This window comes from Macaca fascicularis, chromosome 9 (genome assembly GCF_037993035.2).
Source record: "Macaca fascicularis isolate 582-1 chromosome 9, T2T-MFA8v1.1".
Classification (NCBI taxonomy): Eukaryota; Metazoa; Chordata; class Mammalia; order Primates; family Cercopithecidae; genus Macaca; species Macaca fascicularis.
Genome location: NC_088383.1, coordinates 130844121 through 130866013, shown reverse-complemented (window position 1 = coordinate 130866013; position 21893 = coordinate 130844121). Strand labels below are relative to the sequence as shown.

Below are 21893 nucleotides of genomic sequence, written 5' to 3'. Positions count from 1 at the left end.
GGCAACATGACAAAACTACGTCTCTACAAAAAAAAAAAAAAAAAAGAAAATTAAAAAAATTAGTCAGTTGTGGTAGTGTGTGCCTGTAGTCCCAGCAATTCTGGAGGCTGAGGTAGGAGGATCACTTGAGCCCAGGAGTTCAAGCCTTGATCACACCACTGCACTCCAAAGAAAGAAAAGAAAGAACCATAGGAACCTAACCATCTCTTGAGTCTGTCAGTGTATGAAGTATCATTGCTTGGAGTAGCTGTAGATATCAAGGTCTCTCCAATGGCTAGAATTCAGAAGGAATGGCTGTTACTCAAAACTGGGTCCTGTACGTAGCTTGCAGAGGCAGCAATAAAGGGACGAGGTGGACGAAAGGTTGAGTTGTTAAGCTGAGGAAGGGAGTTAATTTTACTGAATGAGGAGAACACCGAAAATAAAATATCCAGATAGCTGGCCCAAATTCAAGAGTAGTGGAGATAAGGCTAGGAAGAGGGCTGAGCTGGTGAATTGGGGAAAGCTTTTACCTGCTTTCTGGTCTAAGGCCTGGGAGAATAATTGGCACTCTGCTCTTGGTACTGAATTGAATCAGAAGGGGAAAGCTAGGCTGTGGCTTGATCCATTGGGCAAAAACAGAAAATAGGAGTACATTGTTGTTACTCTAGTCATGAGGGCTTACGGTACTTCAGTTAGTTTTTGGATGTGACCTTATAATTGAGTCAGTGTAAGTTGCAGCCATATATCACATGATATCAACTGGAAGTCTTTTCCTAGAAACCAATCCCATATGATAAATGTACCAAAGTTGATTCTGAGAATAAAAGAAAGTACACTTAGAGTAGAAAACTAAACATTAAATTAAAAAATGCCAGGAGTTTCCTGGCTGAAGATTTTCCTGCTTGGGGCTTGGATTAGTATAGGCATCTTAAAATCCAAGGCATTCAAGACATCTTTTGGCTGGGTCAGTCTTCCTTTAGCAAGTAGTGGTGTTGCTGCAAGCACCTTTCAGTTGTGTTGAAAATTAGGGTCATCTGCCTTGACAATTTTCATTGCCCATTAGATGTGCATGAATGCTTCAGAAAATGTTTGAATAGTAAATCCTGGGGTGGATTAGTTTCCATGGGGACGTCAGTCTTGTTTGATGTTGGCAGTCATTGAGTTCTCAGCCGGGGTTGTCACTCTGGGATGTATTTTTCCCTCATAAGAAATATTGTAAAAGCAGGAGTCTCAAATTGAACTGACGTTAAGTAAGGGCTCACATAAGGACAGTTACTCTGGGTTCTCAGGTGCTTACTAGAGTGCTTAATAAACATTGACTTGTAGAATTGAGAAGTTTGGGATTCTGTTACTTAGCCTTTTTGACAGTGCCTCACTACAAGTCTTTTTGTTGGAGAATTAGGATTTAAAATAAAAGGAAATGTCAAAGTAAAGAAAATAAATAATAGCATCCTGATATTTATCTATTTGTTCTGCAGTAAAAATGCAGAAGTAAATTTCTTATTTCTGTCCAATTTATTAAAAACATTTACTGTACTTCCTTTCTCAATTACATAAGCTTGGCAAAGTTTCTTTAAAATTTTTATTTCATTGCTTCTAGTATTAAGTTGTGAATGTCGGGGTAAACCTTTTTGCTTTCATGGAGACATTTAAATTCAAAGAACGACGTCATTGAGAAATACATTTCTTTGTTCATTCTTTGGTTTAGTAAGTGGCTAAAATCTCTTACCTCTTATGTTGACTAGAGCACGTTGATACACTGTGATTGTGTGTTGGCATGGTGGACTGCAGAAGCAGTGTCCAGCGAGGCAGACACTGAACTGAGAGGTGGGAATTTCAGGCTTTGGTCTTTCCTAGCATTCCCCTAAATTGGCTTTGTGGCCTTGGGCAAGCCCCTTAGTCACCCTGACCCTTCCTTTTCTCACTTACAGAGTAAGAGTATTCCAGATAAAGAGGTCCCTCAAAACTAAGTGAACTTAGCCAACATGTCAACACGTATTATACCGTTTTCTTATTCTTAGATATTATGACCAAACCCCATAAAATTCACTTCCCCAACCTACTATACTTTCTCAAGTTTTGTCTCCACTATGCTGTTTTGTTCTGTAATAAGCTGCCACTTTGGAATAATCCTACTCACATTTTCCTTAAAAAGCAAGTCTTTTTTTAAAAAATTATTTTTTATTTTTTGAGATGGAGTCTCACTCTGTCGCCCACCCAGGCTGGAGTGCAGTGGCACGATCTTGCTCGCTGCAACCTCCGCCTCCCAGGTTCATGCAATTCTCCTGCCTCAGCCTTCCGAATAGCTGGGATTACAGGCACCTGCCACCATGCCCTGCTAATTTTTGTATTTTTAGTAGAGACAGGGTTTCACCACCACGTTGGTCTTGAACTCCCGACCTCAAGTGATCCACCCACCTTGGCCTCCCATAGTGTTGTGATTACAGGCATGAGCCACCACGCCTGGCCTAAAAATCAAGTCTTACACCATTACTCTGCTTACACAAATGTATGTCTCTTATTTTTGCCCTTAATATGGCCTGAACCATCCATATTAATTACATCTCTTAAGAAAATAATACATTTTCTTTCATAGGGAGAACTGGGAGGTAGCTCATTGAGAAGTAACTTTTATATGAGCATTATAACAGACTGAGAAAGTTTGTAAATGTCACAAATTTCACAACTTTCTTACATACCCTTTTTTTCTTTCTTTTTTTTTGGAGACGGAGTTTTGCTCTTGTTGCCCAGGCTGGAGGAGTGCAATGGCGCGATCTCAGCTCACTGCATCCCCCACCTCCCAGGTTCAAGCTATTCTCCAGCCTCAGCCTCCCGAGTAGCTGGGATTACAGGCATGCACCACCACGCCTGACTAATTTTGTAATTTTAGTAGAGACGGAGTTTCTCCATGTTGGTCAGACTGGTCTCGAACTCCCAACCTCAGGTGATCTGCCCGCCTTGGCCTCCCAAAGTGCTGGGATTACAGGCATGAGCTACCACACCAGGCCCTTACATATCCCTTTTATACATTCTTATGTACATTTTAAAGTGACAACGATGAGCGTGTTTATTGACAGACCCCAAAGATGTAGCTATTCTGTAGTATATAAAGGAAAAGTAGGTAAACTTCTAATTATAGTCATTATTTTAGTGTTTGTTCCTACTTAGAAACTATTCAGGTATCCAAAGATTATTTAAGTTGTTGATTTACGTTAATTTACGTTTTAAAATTACCTAAGGATCTTCAAAATTATGGTAAGACAACCCAAACCAAAATATATAAAAATGTTTGTCATTTGTTCAGCATCACGAGGCGAAACACAAAGCAAAACCAAAATGAGATACTACTTCATACCTATTAGGTGGACTATCATCAAAAAAATGGAAAATGGTAAGTGTTGGCATGGTTGTAGAGAAATTGGAGCTCTTGTGCATTGCTGGTGGGAACATGAAATGGTACAGCTGCAGTGGAAAAATGTATAACAATTCCTCAAAATATTAAAAGTAGAATTACCACGTCATCCAGCAATTCCACTTGTGCATATATACACACACAAAAAAATAGGGACTTGAACAATATAGCAGTGTTCAGAGCAGCATCATCCACAGTAGCCAAAGGTAGAAGCAACCCAAGTATTCATCAGTGGATGAATGGATAAGCAAAATGGTATATAGAGATGATGGAATATTATTCAGCCTTAAAAAAAGAGGGAAATTCTCAATCACACATGCTGGATGAACCTTGACAACATTATGCTAAGTGCAGTAAGCCAGTAACAAAAGGACAAATATTATATGATCTACTTACATGAGGTACATAGAGTAGTCAAGTGGCTAGAGATAGAAAGTGGAATGATAGTTGCCAGGGGCTACGGAGAGGAGAGAATGGAGAGTTAAGTATTTGATGGGTACATAGTTTCTGTCTGGGATGATCAAAAAAATGATGGATTGCATGGATAGTTACATGATAATGTGAATGTACTTGATGACACTAAACTGTACACTTACAAATTGTTAAAATGGGTACCTAGGTTGATTCTGTTTCTTTGCCGTTGTGAATAGAGCTATGATGAATGTATGAGTGCCTGTGTCTTTTTGGCAGAACGATTTATTTTCCTTTTGGTATATGCCCAGTAATGGGATTGCTGGGTCAAATACTAGTTTTAGTTCTTTGAGAAATCTCTACACTGCTTTCCACAGTGGCTGAACTAGCCCATCAAAGGTGGAGTGGATAAAGAAATTATAGTACCTATACACTATGGAATACTATGCAGCCATAACAAAGAACAAAATGATGTCCCTTGCAGCAACATGGATGCAGCCAGAGACCATTATCCTAAGCACACCAACACAGAATCAGAAATCCACATGTTCTTGCTTTTAAGTGGGAGCTAAACCTTGGGTACACATGGACTTAAGGATGGGAACAGTAGATGCTGGAGGCTGTGATATAAAGAAAGGAAGTGGGGCAAGGGTTGAAAAACTAACTGTTGGGTACTATGCTTACTACCTGGGTGTTGGGACCGTTTGTATCCCAAACCTTAGTGTCATGCAATATACCCATGTAACAAACCTGCCTCTGTACTCTCTGAATCTAAAATAAAAGTTGAAATTTAAAAAACCCCAAAGTGAAGTAAACAATGAAAATAAAAAAGTGGTTCAAATAAATTTTATGGATATTTTACTATAAATAAAAAATGTTTAAACAATGTTTATCAGAATTATAATTATTTAGTTGAACACAAACTTACATTTTTCAAAATCTTCAGCATTACAGAGGTATGATGTTAGCTTTTTTGATTAGTAAACCAATGAGTAGTTTTGGAAGTTCAGTTGAACTATTCTCATTAGAAACCAACCCCTATATAGGCATCCTTCATTTTGTTACGCTTCATTGCATTTCTCAGATACGCCGTTTTTTACAAATAGAAGGTTTGTGGCAATCCTATGTTGAACAAGTCTGTTGGTGTCATTTTTCCAACACCATTTTTTGGCACTGAAATATTTTTAAATCAACATATATATATTATATTTAGATGTGCTATTGCACACATAATAGACTATAGCATAGTGTAAACAGTGTTCATTGGAAAACCAAAAAATTTATGTGATTTGCCTTATTGTGATATTTACTTTATTGCAGTGGTCTGGAACAAAACCCACAGTACCTGCAACGTATGTCTGTATTATTACTATTATCTTTTTGAGACAGAGTCTGGCTCTGTCACCCAGGCTGGAGTGCTGTAGCGTGATCTCGGCTCACTGCAGCCTCCTCCTCCTGGGTAAAAGTGATTCTCCTGCCTCAGCCTCCTGAGTAGCTGGTATTACAGGCACCCACCACCACACTCGGCTAATTTTTGTATTTTTAGTAGAGATGGGGTTTCTTCATGTTGGCCAGGCTGTTCTCCAACTCTTGCCCTCAAGTGATCTGATTCCCTTGGCCTCCCAAAGTGCTGGGATTACAGGCATAAGCCACTGCGCCCGGCCAGGTATGCCTGTATTATTTTAAAAATCCATTCATGTATTATACTTAATACTAAGAATTCTGAGAAAAGAGATAACTATTTTTCCCCTCAGACCAAACATTTTAAGCTAGCTTTATTTATCCAAAGATTTACCTTAGTTATGTATACTTGGATTCTTTTTCTTTTTTTTAAATTTGAGATGTAGTTTTACTCATGTTGCCCAGGTTGGAATGCAATGGTGTGATCTCAGCTCACTGCAGTCTCCGCCTCCTGGGTTCAAGCGATTCTCCTGCCTCAGCCTTCCAAGTAGCTGGTATTACAGGCGTCCACCACCACGCCTGGCTAATTTTTGTATTTTCAGTAGAGACCAGGGTTTCACCATATTGGCCAGGCTGGTCTCGAACTCCCAACCTTAGGTGATCCGCCTACCTCAGCCTCTCAAAGTGCTGGGATTATGGGTGTGAGCTACCACGTCTGACCTATACTTGGATTCTTAAAAATGTTTCTGAACTAGCAGTTTCTGTTAAGAGTTCCTTAGTTTCTGTGAATTTGGAGAATAATTTATATACATGCTTACTTATCTCTGTAAATCAATTTTACAGAGCTCTTCTGTTTAAGAACTGTAACATGTAATTTATTAATACCCTCTGGAGGTAGGAAAATACTTCACACACAATGAGAAATAATGGCTTTTTCATATTATAGATGCACAAACATGTAGAAGGCTTTTCGCTTCAGTTCTACAACTTTAGCCACAGATCACAAGTAAACACAGAAACTAATCGTTTCAAATCTCGCAGGAGCTGTTCTCCTTAATTAATTAACTCACAAATATACAAATAGACAGACAAAAGGACTAACAAACCAGATTCTCTGTCATCTGTCATCCAGCAGAGAATAGGTTTCTGTCATCCATCCAACAGAGACCATAAATGAAATCCACCTATTACTGTTGCAGTCTTGCCAGTGTACCACGTTTAAGTCTTGTCATCTGAGGTAGTACCTGGAGTTCTTTGTCTCATGACCAAGAAAATTAAGGAGCATGGACACAGAGTGAGATAGGAGTGAAAGTTTAATAAGTGAAAGAAAAAAGCTGTCCACAGCAGAGAGGGGTCTGGGAGAGGGTTGCCATTTTTATAGTTGAATACGAAAGCTTTTATAAGAATCACCCCTCATCTCTGTAGCTGTTTGTGTAACTTCCCTTACCTGTGAAGCTGTCTGTGTAACTCCCCTTAATCTGTGCAGCTGTGGGCATGTCTTTAGGAAAGCACAAAGTATCGCTTCTCTTGGTTGTGCAACTGTGGGTATGTTTTGGGTAAGGTCCACCCCTCCCTGTGCAAGTTCCCATGGAACCCACCGTGTACGTTCCTGAAAAGGGGAGGAAACTTTTTCCTGGGAGCCCATGGATTACATCAAGAACAAAGGCTTCTACGTTGGGCCTTGCTTTCTTACCTGTGCAGCTGCAGCCTGAGTTTTCCCCAGGTTGCTCTATTTGTGCCTGTAGCTTGATTTTTCAGGGTGTTTCTGTGTTTGAAGGAGTTTTACCAAAGATGGATCCTAACTGTCTGCCTGACCGTTTTTTTTTTCCTTTCTCATTACTACCATCATTGGGGATAATGTATTGGTCGTGAGTGAACCACAAACACAAAGGCACAAACTTAGTGGAGAAGGAGAAAAATACATGGAGAAACATCAAAGTTAGAGCTTTATGGCTGCATGGGCATCTCTTTGGGAGCCAAAGAAAAGTTGTGTTAGGGGTGTGTTTCTCATTTACTTAGCTCCATCACGCCTACTTGAGCTTCTCGGTGGATGACCTCCAGAACTGCTGACGATAATTTTTAAAAAGGTAAAATTGTGACCTTCATGCAAATAGAGAGGATGAACACACGCCACATATTGACTCAATTAGTGCAAAACCAGTAAGGCATTAAAACTGGTACAAAGAGCATTTAAGAGTATGTACAGATACTAAGATATATGCATGTGATTTAATAGGAGATTGAGATGAGATTGCTAGATTAGATAAAAACAACTGGTTATTGTCTTTCATGGTAGTAAACCATAACCGTTGGGCTTATTTGTTCCCGCCGCCCCCCACCCCCGCCCCACACACAGAAATCTACAAGTTAACCTCTGCACCTGCAGAGTTGTAAAATAACCCAGTCAATAGAAAATCAAGCCTAGAGCTTCACTGAAAGAATACCCAGTGCTATAGTCTGAATGTCGGTATTCCCCCAAAATGCGTATGTTAGAACCTAATGCTTGGTGTCATAGTATTCTAAGAGGTGAGGCCTTTTGGAGAGTGATTACGTTATATGTGCTCTGCCCTAAATAATGGGATTATGTGCCCTTATAAAAGTGGTTGAAGGGAGCTACCTTCCCCTACCATCACGTGGGGAGACAGAAGGCACCATTTATGAGTAACAAACCCTCACCAGAGATCGAATCTGTTGGTGCCTTGAACTTGCACTTCCCAGCCTCGAGAACTGTGCACAATATATTTCTATTGTTTATGAACTGCCCAGCGTAAGGTATCTTGTTATAGCAGCCTGGATAGACTAAGGCACCCAGTAATTACTCTTTTCAGATAATCTTTCTACCACCTATTTTTTAACAATAAGTTGAGTATTCCTTATCTGTTCTGTTTAATAATTACACATTAAGTATTCCATATCTGAAATGCCTGGAAGCAAAGTGTTTCAGATTTTGGATTTTTTCAGATTTTGGAATATTTTCATTATACTTACTGGTTGAGCATCCCAAGCCTGAAAATCTAAATTCTGAAATGCTCCAGTGAGCATTTCCTTTGAACATTATGTCAGTGCTCAAAAAGTTTCTGATTATGGAGCATTTTGGATCTTGGATTTTTGGGTTTGGGATGCCTGACCTGAGCTAGTAATTCTTCAATTTAGTGTTTTAAAACTCTTTTGATTATAACATTAATGCATGTTTATCTAAAAATTCGGAAAATAGAGAAAAGAATTTAAAAATTACTCATAATCGCTTTATTGATAATATTAAATTTATTTCCCCCTGTCTTTAGTGTTTAATGGTCAGCCAGAAAATTAGGAATCTGTTACACTTGATTTTTAAGTCACATATATAAAACTATGTGATACTTTAACAGCATTACCAGTTGTATTTTCCAAATTAATTTTATTTTTTTTTTCATTTCTTAACTGTAGACTGTTATTTCAAAATTTTATTTAGTTTTGGTGTTTTAAATCATAGATTTTGAAGCCACAGTGGCTTAGCACATCTTTGTATTTCTATTATTTATTTATTTTTTTGAGACAGAGTCTCACCGTGTCTCTCAGGCTGGAGTGCAGTAGTGCGATCTGAGCTCACTGCAACCTCCGCCTTCCAGGTTCACGCCATTCTCCTGCCTCAGCCTCCTGAGTAGCTGGGACTACAGGCGCCCGCCATCACACCCGGCTAATTTTTTGTATTTTTAGTAGAGACGGGTTTCACCGTGTTAGGATGGTCTCGATCTCCTGACCTCGTGATCTGCCCGCCTTGGCCTCCCAAAGTTCTGGGATTACAGGTGTGAGCCACCACACCCGGCAGGTTCTGCTCTCTTAAAGTCCCTGAAGACTTTCAGTCTTTGAACTTCCTAGTAAATCCCCTCAAATACTGGCCTGATGCCTAGCGTATGACTCTCCAGTCTCCTGTTTTTTTGAGCCTTTACAGTGTTTTGGGCATAACTGAGGTACAGGGAAGCAGGTGGGTAAAGAGACAGGTACGCTTTATCAGAGTAAATATGCATCCATTCTGGGAGCAGTTTGGCTGGAAGCCAGAATTAGCCTATTAATATTGATGTCATTTCTACACAGTGCCTTTGGTATTATACCACATAGGTCATTAATCACGGAAGTCATTCCTTTTCTCCCCAACATGTAAGGTGGTTTTTCTTTTGTATAGGTAGAAGTGAGCTTTATTATTTTTTTTCTTGTTATCAGCTAAATCCTTGAAATTGAGGAACTTCTGAAAAATTACATTAATTCTTCCACATATCTGAAATATGCAAAACTGCAGACTGGTAAAGATAAACTAAATATTGCTAATCACATGACAGATTTATGTATGAGGAAATTAAAGATAATTGCTGTTTAAGTAACTTTGCTATTAAGTTAGCTACTGATGGAATTTTGTAGATACGATCTTAGGATGTACTATTCAGACCCCTGAAAACCAAAAATAAAAACTGACCTGGCCAGGCGAGGTGGCTCATGCCTGTAATCCCAGCACTTTGGGAGGCCGAGGTGGGCGGATCGTGAGGTCAGGAGATTGAGACCATCCTGGCTAACATGGTGAAACCCGTATCTACTAAAAATACAAAAAATTAGCCGGGCGTGGTGGTGGGCGGCTGTAGTCCCAGCTACTCGGGAGGCTGAGGCAGGAGAATGGCGTGAACTCGGGAGGTGGAGCTTGCGGTGAGCTGAGATCCGGCCACTGCACTCCAGCCTGGGCGACAGAGTGAGACTCTGTCTCAAAAAAAAACCCAGAAAAACAAACAAAAAACACGGACCTAAACTTTTTATAGTCTGCAAAGTGCTTTTATTTGTATATTGTTGTTTCTCACAGCTAATGACAGTTGAGACTGACCAGTAGTATGATTCTTGTTTTAACAATGCAGACATTGAGGCCAGGCGTGGTGGCTCACGCGACAGAGCGAGACTCCTTCTCAAAAAAAAAAAAAGACATTGAAACTTTTATTTTTTAATTTTCTGAAACAGGGTTTTGCTCTGTTGCCTAGGCTGGAGTGCAGTGGCACAATCTCGCCTCACTGTATCCTCTGCCTCCTAGGCTCAAGCAATCCTCCCACCTCAGCATCCAGAGTAGCTGGGAGTACAGGCATGTGCCACCACACCCGGCTACTATTTTGTATCTTTAGTAGAGACGGGGTTTCATCGTGTTGCCAGGCTGGTCTCAAACTCCTGGACTCAAATGATCTGCCCACCTCAGCCTCCCAAAGTGCTGAGATTACAGCTGTGAGCCACCATACCCTTACCTAGACACTGAAACTCTTAAAAGAAGTTAAATTACTGTCTTAGTTAGTTCAAATAGCCAGAAAAGTATACAGTGGAGTTAGGGCTCAAATCCAGATCTTTTGACCTTGAATTCTATAACCTGATCACTTTCTATTTGCCACTTATGGTTGGCAGGCTCTTCTTCTACCTGTATTTCCAAAATGGATGGATATCAGTGATTCTCAAGAGTGTGGCCTGGTAATGCCTGAGGCCCTTTCAGAGGGTCCACAAGGTCAAAATTATTTCATGATACCAAGACATGATTACCTTTTTGACTAAGGTTTGAGGAAATACAGCAATCCCATATATCGAAGTAGAATTCTCAAGGCAGTAAATAGAGAATGGTAAGTGAGTTAAGGAGGCTTCTCTAGGAATGGATGTCTGAGCCTCCTGGAAAACTATGTTAAGGGACTGTTGTAAGACGTAGCTCTTTGGGACCTAGTTGGGGTGGGGTGGTAGAGGAGAGTATAGAGAGCTGGAGGATACCCCTCCGGTGGGCTAAATAATTTGTATGTGTGTATTGTTTAATGTTGATTCTTTTTTAAAAACAGGTTCATTCTTGGTGTTTTTTAGCCTCTTTGTGTTAGGACATGTAATGAAATGCTTATGTTGTTAATTGCTGCATGGAATACTCAATGCAACAGTATGGATAGGTGGAGGTAATTCACCAATTCATTATTTGGTAGTGAGTTTCCAGTTTTTCTCTATAACGAACAATACTACCTGACCACTCTTATAGATAAATCTTTGTATTGATTCTTCAGTAAGGGTAAACTCCTAGCTGCAAGATGACTAGATGGGTGTGTGTGTTCATAGGCGAACATCAGACATGTTTGTTAAATCAGTTTATGGTATTGGAGGGTTGGCACTGATTTTTATTTTTATTTTTCCTGAATTTCTTAGCTAGGTGTGAGTGATCTGGGGGTTCTGGCTGCTCCAGCTGCAAGGAACACAAAGAGAATCAGTATCTCAGGCTCACCTCCAACTCATTCTCCACAGCTGCCATGTACCTGTTGAAAAAAATTGTACTGATTGGCTTACTAGTGAAATTGAGAAGCGCAGATAATTATTAACCAAGAGTGCTGAGTTGACCAGTTATACTTTTAAGAAAATGGCCTCTGACCTGCCTTCCTTGGATCGTCTGTGAAGTGATGGGAGGCGGAGTAGATAGGTATATAGCTTGTGGAGAACAAACCTGTGAAGTAACTGAAACAGGTTTTCAGATGGGAGGTCCGGGGATGAGAAACATAGTGAGTGAGAATCAGAAACTGAGAAAGTAAACTGCAGGTTGAACAAGTATTTCAAGCTGGTACAATAAGTAAGACTGATTTATATTTAGGGTTAACAGAGTGCATTGGTTATTTAATAATGTGCTTATTGAGATTATACTTATGTTCTTTTTTTTGATAGCTGCAAAATAGCTTGCTGAGATTTTGATTGTGATTGCATTAAATGTATATATCAACTTAGGAAAAACTGAGGTCATGACAATATTGTCTTCTAATCCATGCACACATAATGTTTTTCTGGTTTTTTAGATCTTTGATTTCTTTTGTCAGAGTTTTGTAGTTTTCTGTATATATTTTGTTTGATTTATAACTAAGCGGTTCATTTTTTGTTGTATTGTAAATGGTACTGTATTCTTAATTTCAGATTCCAGTCATTGTTGGTATATAGAAAAGCAACTGCTTTTTGTATATTACCCTTGTATTCTGGGATCTTGCTATAATTGCTTATTTCGGTTTTTTATTGTTACTGATCTTTGTTTGTTTATTTTAACCTACCTCAGTCACGTTATCTATAAAGAAAGATAGGCTTTTCCTCCTTCCCAGTCTATACACCTTTTATTTCCTTTTCTTATTGCACAAGCTAAGCTTTCCAATATGATGTCAACTAGGAGTGATGAGAGAGGATATCCTTACCTTTTTCTTTCTTACTAGTAAGTTTGCTGTTAGCTGTGGGTTTTGGGATATATATTATTTAACCAATTGAAAACACTTTCTTCTGTTCCTAGTTTGTTAAGAGTGCTTAGTCATGAACAGGTGTTGGGTTTTGCCAGTAATGTTTGTTGCATCAATTGATATGATCATATGATACTTCTTCTTTTGGCCTATTGATGTGATGAATTACATTAATTGTTCATTAATTGCTTTTTAAAAAACTGCTTTTCTAACGTCAAGCCAGCCTTGCATACCTCGAATAAATTTCTCTTTTGTTCATGGTATAATTCTTTCTACGTATTGTTGCATTTGATTTGCTAATATTTTGTTGGGGATTTTTGCATCTGTGTTCATGGGAGATTGATTTGTAGATTTATTTTCTTGATTTTTTTGCTTGGTTTTGGTGTTATTCAACCTGTTCTCATTTTTCTTTATTCTCTTCTAGCTTTTATTCCTATACATTCTCTGATTTTAGCTGTGTGAAAATGATGCACAAGTAGTAGTGTATTTGTTCACTTGAATTAGTAATGTCTAACATCCACTCAGTCTCCAGGAAAGCCTGTTTTATGCTACTTGATACTGTTCTTTACATGGTTTTCATTTAAGACCAGTTATATTTAAAATGTTGAATTTTAAAATGAGACATGTCATTTAACTAGCTATATTTACAGGAAGATGGTTATACTCTGAAATCTCTAGATTTTTCCTGTGAAGTTATAGTTGAATTAAGATAACAATGAAGAATAACTTTTTTTTTCCTTTGACTAATAAGGAGAAGTATCATAGTCCCTTTTACTTACCCAAGAACTCTCACCTAGAAGATATAATGGAATTGTGTACCTTCTCAGAGCTGGAGCACTCACAGAACAGGCTTGACTGGCAGTATCTCACCCCACCCTTTTCTTTTATGTTCCTCATATTTTTCTCATGCATTTCTTTCCTAACTTTTGTATGAAATAGAAGAACATAGTTTTTATGTTTTTATTTTATTTATTTTATTTCAGTAGGTTTCTGGGGAACAGGTGGTGTTTGGATAAGTTCTTTAGTGGTGATTTCTGAGACTTGAGTGCACCCATCACCCAAGCAGTATACCCTGTGCCCAATATGTAGTCTTTTGTCCCTCACCCCCCTCCTGCCCTTCCCTCTTAAGTCCCCAAAGTCCATTGTGTCGTTCTTACATTTTTGTGTCCTCATAAGTTAGCTCCCTCTTGTAAGTGAGAACATACAAGTAACCCATTCCTGGGTTACTTCACTTAGAATAATGGTCCTCAACTCTATCCAGGTTGCTGCGAATGCCATTATTGTGTTCCTTTTTATGGCTGAGTAGTATAGAAATGGAAGAACATAGTTTATTTCCTACTGTCAAGTATTAAAACAAGTAAATTGAAGAAAACATAAATTGATTTCTCTTTTTGAATTTTGTATTTCCTCAGTATTTCTATGATAAAAGTTTTGCATCTTAATATAGGGTGTGACTAGGGATGATGAAGGAAACAGAGGAAAGTTTAGGACTTATTAACCTGAGGAAAATGAAAGTATATTATATATTAATTATAAGATTATTTTGATATTTTAAAAATGGCAAACTGTTTGCGTTTATGCCTCTGCTTTTTCTTAGGCAGAGACTCCCCCTAATGGGCCAGATTGTGGCTATGGCTCCTTTCACCAGCAGTACTGGCTTGATGGAAAGATCATTGCTGTGGGGGTGATTGACATTCTCCCAAACTGTGTGTCATCTGTGTATTTGTACTACGATCCTGATTATTCGTTTTTGTCTTTGGGTGTCTACTCTGCACTACGGTAAGATTGGTTTTTGCCATTATTGTAGTGGGTTATATAGAACTTCAAATAATTACTCATTTGATTATATTTAATTATGTAACAGTAGAAGTCCTATTTGACAATGTATTATAATGATTTGTTGCTAGTCTCTTATATAGAATACATACTACTATGTAATAGGCATTCTATATAAGAGTTAAATACTACTATATAATATATAGTTATATATAATTTGTAATTTTCATTTAAGAACAACATTTAAAATCACATTGAATTTTAAAATAAATGTCATTTAGTTGTATTTATAGGAAATATACGTATTATATAACTATAAGTATATAATTATGTAATATATAAGTAAATATTATGTATAACTAGTATCTATAATCTCTGGTGGTTTTGTATTGTATTTGGAAGATACTACCTTTAGAACTGATGCCAGTGTCTGATGGTAATTCTCTAGCTTTTTAAGGTATCCATCTAGTTAAGAAGTCATTGTATTTGTGGGTAGCTTTTGTTGTTTATACATTTATTTAAGCCCCCCTGTCGGAACTACTTATATTCCTTAAATGTTATATGACTTATATTCTTGTCATCACTATCTTCTACTTCTTTTTTCCTTTTCAAATGAGATGGGGTCTTGCTTTGTTGCCTGGGTTGCTCTCGAACTCCTGGGCTCAAATGATCCTCCTTCCTCAGCCTTTCAGGTACCTGGAATTACAGGCTTGTACTACTGCATTCAGCTTTATATTTTTTTACTGTTAATTAAAAGTTAAGTTAATATGGTGTAAATGAATCAAAGTAATATGAGTCTACTGGAAGAAATATACATGTATACAGAACAGGCCTGGGGAATCCCTGGCTGACTGGTTGAATTTATGACCCTCATCAAAAGATAATTTCCCTTTTGTGTCCATGGCTGCAAACATGTATATACAGCACAAAACATTTTTAATGGTGAGAAGACTGGAGTCTTCCTCCAGTTTTCTCTATTTATTTCTGTTTGTCTATGTGTATATGTGGTGGAGGAGGGAAGGAGGGTTGGGAACTATTTTTCTTTTGTTTATCTGGGAGCTTGAGTCTCTCTCTTTCTCACTTTTTACTGTTGTGTCATACTTTTCTCATCTCTCAGTCTTCATGTCTGATGGTCACATTTTTCACGTCATAGTAAAATGTACTGCCAGATTATTTTTTGTGTATGTACTTTTTTATGAATTATAAAAGAGTTGAAATTTTTCATTAAATCAGCAATTTAATGTTTTTAAAAATCTGGTCCATAAGTGATTTTTTTGTGTCTGTTTCAGTGGCCCACAATATAAAGTTCTTCATCTTAGCATTTTCAACTTGACTTTTTTCTTAATGCCAATTTTTAACAAATCCACAATTACATAATATTTACAATGGATCTCTGTAACAGTCTTTTATTCTTATGTATTTAATCACATTTTTGTATAAAGTAGTTTAAAAATATTTATGGCTGTTGGTGCTCTCACTGAAATTGAAATTGATAATTTAAAATATTCGTGTTTTATAACTATAGATTTTACAATTATTATATAACTTCAGAGGTTTTATTTCAGAAAAGATATATTTTCTTTATACCCAAATCAGTCAGTACTTTCAAATAATTGCTGGTTTTTTGTTTTGTTTGGTTTTATTTTTGTATTATCACTTTACAATGTGTTATAGATTTTTCTAGGCTTCTCAGATGAATTTTTAAGGGTGAGATTTATTTCTACATAATAAGCTCTGGCCTATTTCTGGAATATTTCGTGGCTCAATAAACTGAGAGATGGTTTAGATATTGAGATGGTAAATAATTAATTCCCAGCAAAATTAGCAAGAGTTCTATTGACTGCCTAGTATATCCCTGCAAATACTAGAGCTGGAGAGCTGGGAGGGAGCAGGAGAGGAGCCTGAGGTCATGAAAGGTTTGCCAGTTGAGGGCTGGATGGCTGCGGCTGCTCTGCAGTCTTGTCACTTCCTTTTGGTGCTCTCGAGAATATGAGTTGCAGAGTTTATAGAAACGGGAAGGCAGCCGGGAGATTGACCTCTTGAAGCAAAATTGGAGAAAGTAGGTTATCAGTTGCTAATCCCATTATTGATTTTAATGTATTTTGGTGAAATCTGTTCCCCTCAATTTCTTAAGTTTCTTAAGCAATCGAACAATCAATATAGTTTTATGTTTATAGATTTATGTAATGTAGCCTGTAGATTTTTATTTTTTTATTTATTTAATTTATTTTTGTAATCAGCGTCTGCTTATCCACAGCCTGTAGATACAAGAATTGTTTGAATTGGGGATCATGAGCATGGCATCTGTTTTTGTGTTTTTAGAAAGATACATTTTAAAAATGTAATTACATTCATAGACATGAATAAGACAGGTTTCTAGTTTGTCCAAACAGACCATAAATAATAAAACAGACAACTTAATTTCAGATACTCCCTAGCACTGTGACAAAAATAAAATTAGCGGTGGTGGGCATGAAGCCTGTTTTATATAGATTAGTCTTTCCTCATAGAGAACAGGTGACATTTCAGGGGCAAAGGAAGAAGAAAAGGAACCAGTCATGTAAAAATCTGAGGATAGGAAGAAGCTCAGGTGAAGGGTAGCAAATCTAAGTGCCCCGAGGTGGCCAGGAAAAACAAAAAAGTCTTTTGGGCTTGGGTATAGGGAAGGACGTAGAGAGCCTTATGCAAGGGGCAGAGAGGCAGGTGGAGTTGGTGAGAAGGATTCAGCTGGAGTAGCGCTTGTAGGACAGGGTGGGGAGGTTGGGTTTTATTTATATGTGGTGCCAACCCGCTGCTGGGGTGGGAGATTGGGAGATCTGATTAATATTGTAAAAGATTACTTGACCTGTTCTGTGGAGATTATGGAGGGGCAAGAGTGGAAACAGGAGCCAGCTGGGAGGCTGCTGCAGTCATCCAGGGGCACCATGATGTTGCTTGAACCAGAATATCTGAGGCGGAGGTGGTAAGAAGTGGTCAGATTCAAGACATATTTTAGAGGGAAAGCCCAAAAGACCTGCTGATGGATTGGACACGGGGATGAGAAGAAAAGGATTAAGGATGACTCCAAGGTTTGGGGCCTGAACAAATCTGGGGAGACGTGATGAAATGAACTAAGGTGGGCAGGACCAAGTGGATTGGTACCATGACTGGGTGGGCCTTCTCGGAATTGGTGGTCTTACACTTGCTTGTGTCAGTGCATTCTTTCCTCAGTTTGAACCTTGAGAGTGGATTAATTCTGGAAATAGGATTTATTCTGTTATAGGCTAATAATGTTTAGTCTGGTTGGATTTAGAAATACTTTTAATTTAAAAATGAATTCTTAAGGTAATAATTCTTCAAGGATTTAAATTTGAAGTAGAAAAATGCACAGAATATTGCATTACAAATACATTTCTTTAGAATGTCAAGCATCAATTGCTACTAATAAAGAAAAGAATACCTTAAGAAACAAACATAAAAACAAAACTACTTTCCTCATACTTTAGAAATATACTGAAGTTTTACTAAGCACTTACAAACCAGTTGTTTAGCTGGGCAAGTAGAATGAAATTCTGTGCCAAGATTTATCAGGATACACATGAAAACCACTTCATGCATAGGTGTTACAGTGGAGAGACTGACAACTTCTTATGTTCGAGTTACTTGGCTTATTCCAGCAAATACAGAAAATGTGGTGAGATAACATGGTATTTCCTGCTCTCTAGTTTTAGGGGAAATAAATATTAAAGTTGTACCTAGATAAAGGAATGAGTTAGGTGTCATGTGCAGCTGAAAATGTTTGCATGTAAGGTCATAATAATAGTTATTCTTCCTGAAATTTATTGGCTTTTGCGTTTTCTAAAATTTGCTCTACTGTTTTTAACCTGTTAAGCCCAGATTCTTTGAGAGCCGTAGGGCATGATGAACAATAACAGATCACTGTAGGTCTCTTTAATTTTATGCTATTTGAATTTTAGATCAGGTACTTTGTCCAATAAAGTGTAAAACGTGAACTTAGATGCATTTGCCTAAAATTATGTAGAGGGGTTTATTATTTCTTTAGTAAAAATTACTGTATAGTGTATGTTTTAAAAGTTTTTCTTTAAATATTTGTAATTTTTTGATAGCTTAATATCAGATTTTATCAAATGTTTACCATCAAATTACATAGATATTTGAACATCGGAACCAGAATTAACTGCCTTCAGCTTTCTTCTTTTTCTTTTGGCAGAGAAATTGCTTTTACTAGGCAGCTTCATGAGAAAACTTCTCAACTCAGCTATTATTATATGGGTTTCTACATTCATTCGTGTCCCAAGATGAAATATAAGGTAAAGTTGATTTTCACATATGTGTGTTTTTATTATAGAAAAATGAATCTCTAATAAAATTTTTATCTCAGGGCACTGGATTTGAAGCTTTGAAGGAAGGATGAATGGGTTAATAAGGAAATCTCTTTGCTGCCTCAGAAATTAAGCTTTCTGTAATGAGAACCACAGCCTCTCCTGCTCTCGTAATCCATCGCATTATTGTGAGATTTAAGTATATTTCAGAATTTCCCTTTTAAAAAACGTTTTATGACTCTGGTTAATGAAACTCTTTGATGTCTCCTAAATATGAGTGGCCCACTGTAAAAACTGCAGAGTGAAGACCAATGCAGAGGAGCAGACCCACCGCGACTGCAGTAACTAAACACGTCTGCTTTACTTAGAGTGAGGCTTTCAGCTCTGAAGATACATGGATCTTCTACTTAAAACTTGTGAGCTAGGGGAAGATTAGGGGCATTTTACTTAAAACCAGGGCATACAGTGGTCTGGTCAGTGGCCTAGGAGGACATGGTTTTTTACTACACAAGATGTGGAAGAGGAAAGGAAGGAGTAGCTCAAGAAAAGTAGGTAGGATGGAGAAGCACATTTCAAGGAGAAGAAGCAGTAAAAGAAAGGATTCAGAAGGGCAAGTGCTATGATGTATTTGTAGAGGAAAGGGTAATGAAGGACTGTGCAGGACCCTGAAGGCCGGGCTAAGGTACTTAGGCACCTGGGAGTCATCAACAGTTGCAGAGCAGAGCAGCGTAAATCAGAAAATGTACATATGTCCACACATAGAAATATGACTTAATGGGGGTTTTAAAACAAGCCAAATTAAATAAAAAAGCATAATTGAACCCCTGTGTACCCATTACCCAGCTTTAGTAATTTTCATGCATTTGTTTCATCTGTTCCTTCACTCCATTCCCACCTCCACCCTCTCTTGAATTATTTTGGAGCAAATCAAAAGTATCAATCTGCCAATATTGTAGTCTGTATTTCTAAAAGATAAGGGCATTTTGAAAATGTAATCACGATCTCATATACCTAGAAAGTATTAACAGCGTTTCCAAATATCACCTGATCAGCATTCATATTTCCTGTTTACTTTATTGTTTCATAATCTTTTTTACAGTCAATTTGTTTGACTTAGGACTCAGTAAGGTTCATATATTATATTTGTGATGTGTCTTTTAAATCTCTTTAAATCAATAAATATTCCCTCCCCCCACCTACCTTTTTTCTTTCTTACAAAGGAATAATTCACAGGACTTGGTGATTAACTAAATTTGGGGATGATTATAATTCTAAATCTTTGAGGTTAAGTACTGAGTGGGGAGATGGTTCCATTATCAGAAATTATGGATTCTGAAAGTAGGACTGGCTTTGAGAGACAGGTGAAAATGCAGGGCCTTGCTGGTTTTACATTGGCAGTCCAGGTAAGCTGATCAAGGTGTCCTGGCATTTGGAGGTTTTCTTTTGAGCTTATATTTAAGTGTACATTGTAGGGAGATAACCCCTGAATTTGGTTATCCTCAAAAACTTCTTTTATGCCTGAATTACTAATTCACTTGATGGGCCTTAACATATGTTCTGTACAGAAGGAAAAGTATGAGCATATTTCCGTTTTGCCTAAAAATAATGATTTGCTTATGTTTTTACTAGTGTTTTATCCTTCTGGCTCATTTTCATCTGGTACTAGATCTAAATTAGTTCAGAGCAGAAAACTCTAGTACTCAAGATATTTTAATGCATTTATAAGACTGAAAGAAAACTCTGGCTGTCCTTATATTAATCTTCCTTTATGTAGTACATGACCCATTCAAATGAAGTATTTTCATACTAGACTTAGGGACTGGCACAGATTTCACTTTTATGTCTCGTCTTTGATGACCGTTCTAGTCTCACAGCATTTCTCTTGAAAGTTTTTAATTATGCCTAAGCTAAATTCTAATTGGCCCTATATTTTAACCTAGGTCTTTTTTTTCTTTTTTCTTTTTGTTTGTGGAAATGCTGAATATAGTTTCACCATCCTTTTCCTCTTCATGAAGACGTTTTGCTCACACCTTTGTTGACTCTAGTTCAGACTAAATATTTTAGATTCTTTAGTCTCCTTCCTAGGTAGAGCTCTGCTTGGAAATTCAGGCCAGCCTGTGTATAGTTTTAAGTTAAAGATTTAAGGCCGGGCGCGGTGGCTCAAGCCTGTAATCGCAGCACTTTGGGAGGCCGAGACGGGTGGATCACGAGGTCAGGAGATCGAGACCATCCTGGCTAACATGGTGAAACCCCGTCTCTACTAAAAAATACAAAAAACTAGCCGGGCGAGGTGGCGGGTGCCTGTAGTCCCGGTTACTCGGGAGGCTGAGGCGGGAGAATGGCGTGAACCCGGGAGGCGGAGCTTGCTGTGAGCTGAGATCCGGCCACTGCACTCCAGCCTGGTCGACAGAGCGAGACTCCGTCTCAAAAAAAAAAAAAAAAAAAAAGATTTAAAAAATGCCGTATGTGCTTTTCAGTCTACCTTAATTATATCCAGTCAAAATCCATAAGAATTATAGCTTCAAAATATTATTTGCTTAAATCCATTTATATGTGAGGTACCCCCATGCCTGCTTGCCTTCTGGTTTGTTTTCTTCCTTCATCCAGGAAATACTTATTCAGATCCTACTGGAAATAACAGCCGTGAACAATACAGGCAAGATCCCTGGTCTCTTGGAACTTCCATTCTAGTGGAGAAGCTAACAGTAATCAGGAAGACAGATGTCAGGGATGAGTGCTGTGTAGACATTAATTAACTGAGTGTGGCTACTTAGGGTCCTCTCTGAGGACGAATGTTTAGGCTAAGATTTGAATGTCACAGAGTCAGCCAATGGGAAGTTTTAGGGTCATTGCAGAAAGGCACTGAGGAAACAGCTAGTGTAGCACTGCCTAGCCTTTTAGTTGCTCCAGTCGTCAGTTTTGACTGGAGTTGAGGACCTGGAGAACATTTTCGTAAGACCTGTGCTTAGGCCATATATTCAGAGATTTTAAGTAATTTGTTCTGGGATCAACCATGGGCATCAGACTTGTTTAATGCTCAGAAGATTCTGATATGAAGTCAGACTAGAGAATCACTGTACCAGATTATTTTTTCACAGCTGAGAGCCTCATGAGGAACTGGAAAGACAGTTATTCCCCATTTTAAAGTTTACTGTTTTCTGTTTATTGAATTCGGAATTACTCCTATTGAAGAAGCTCATTTCTTTGCCCTGTCATCTGTGGCCTAGAACATAGAACACTGACCAACCATAGAATTCCCACTTTTTTCACCCTACTTGAGACCTTTATCCGTACTGTACTCTCGTTTTTTACCCTTCCCTTTGCCCCTCCCCCAAGCTTGCAAATTCCCCATCTATC

General features: G+C 38.1%; 1 protein-coding gene across 27 annotated transcripts in view; it reads left to right on the top strand.

Annotated features, from left to right (window-relative positions):
- Nucleotides 1–21893, top strand: part of ATE1 (arginyltransferase 1) — a 185490-nt gene that overhangs the window by 67732 nt on the left and 95865 nt on the right. For 25 of the 27 annotated variants that reach the window (XM_074002906.1, XM_074002908.1, XM_074002903.1 and 22 more), the window contains 2 exons: nt 14036–14217; nt 18425–18524. The exons of the other annotated variants lie outside the window; for them this stretch is intronic. In XM_074002906.1, coding sequence (XP_073859007.1) covers nt 14036–14217; nt 18425–18524 — 282 coding nt within the window. The remainder of the gene's footprint in view (nt 1–14035; nt 14218–18424; nt 18525–21893) is intronic. 27 annotated transcript variants of the gene reach the window in all.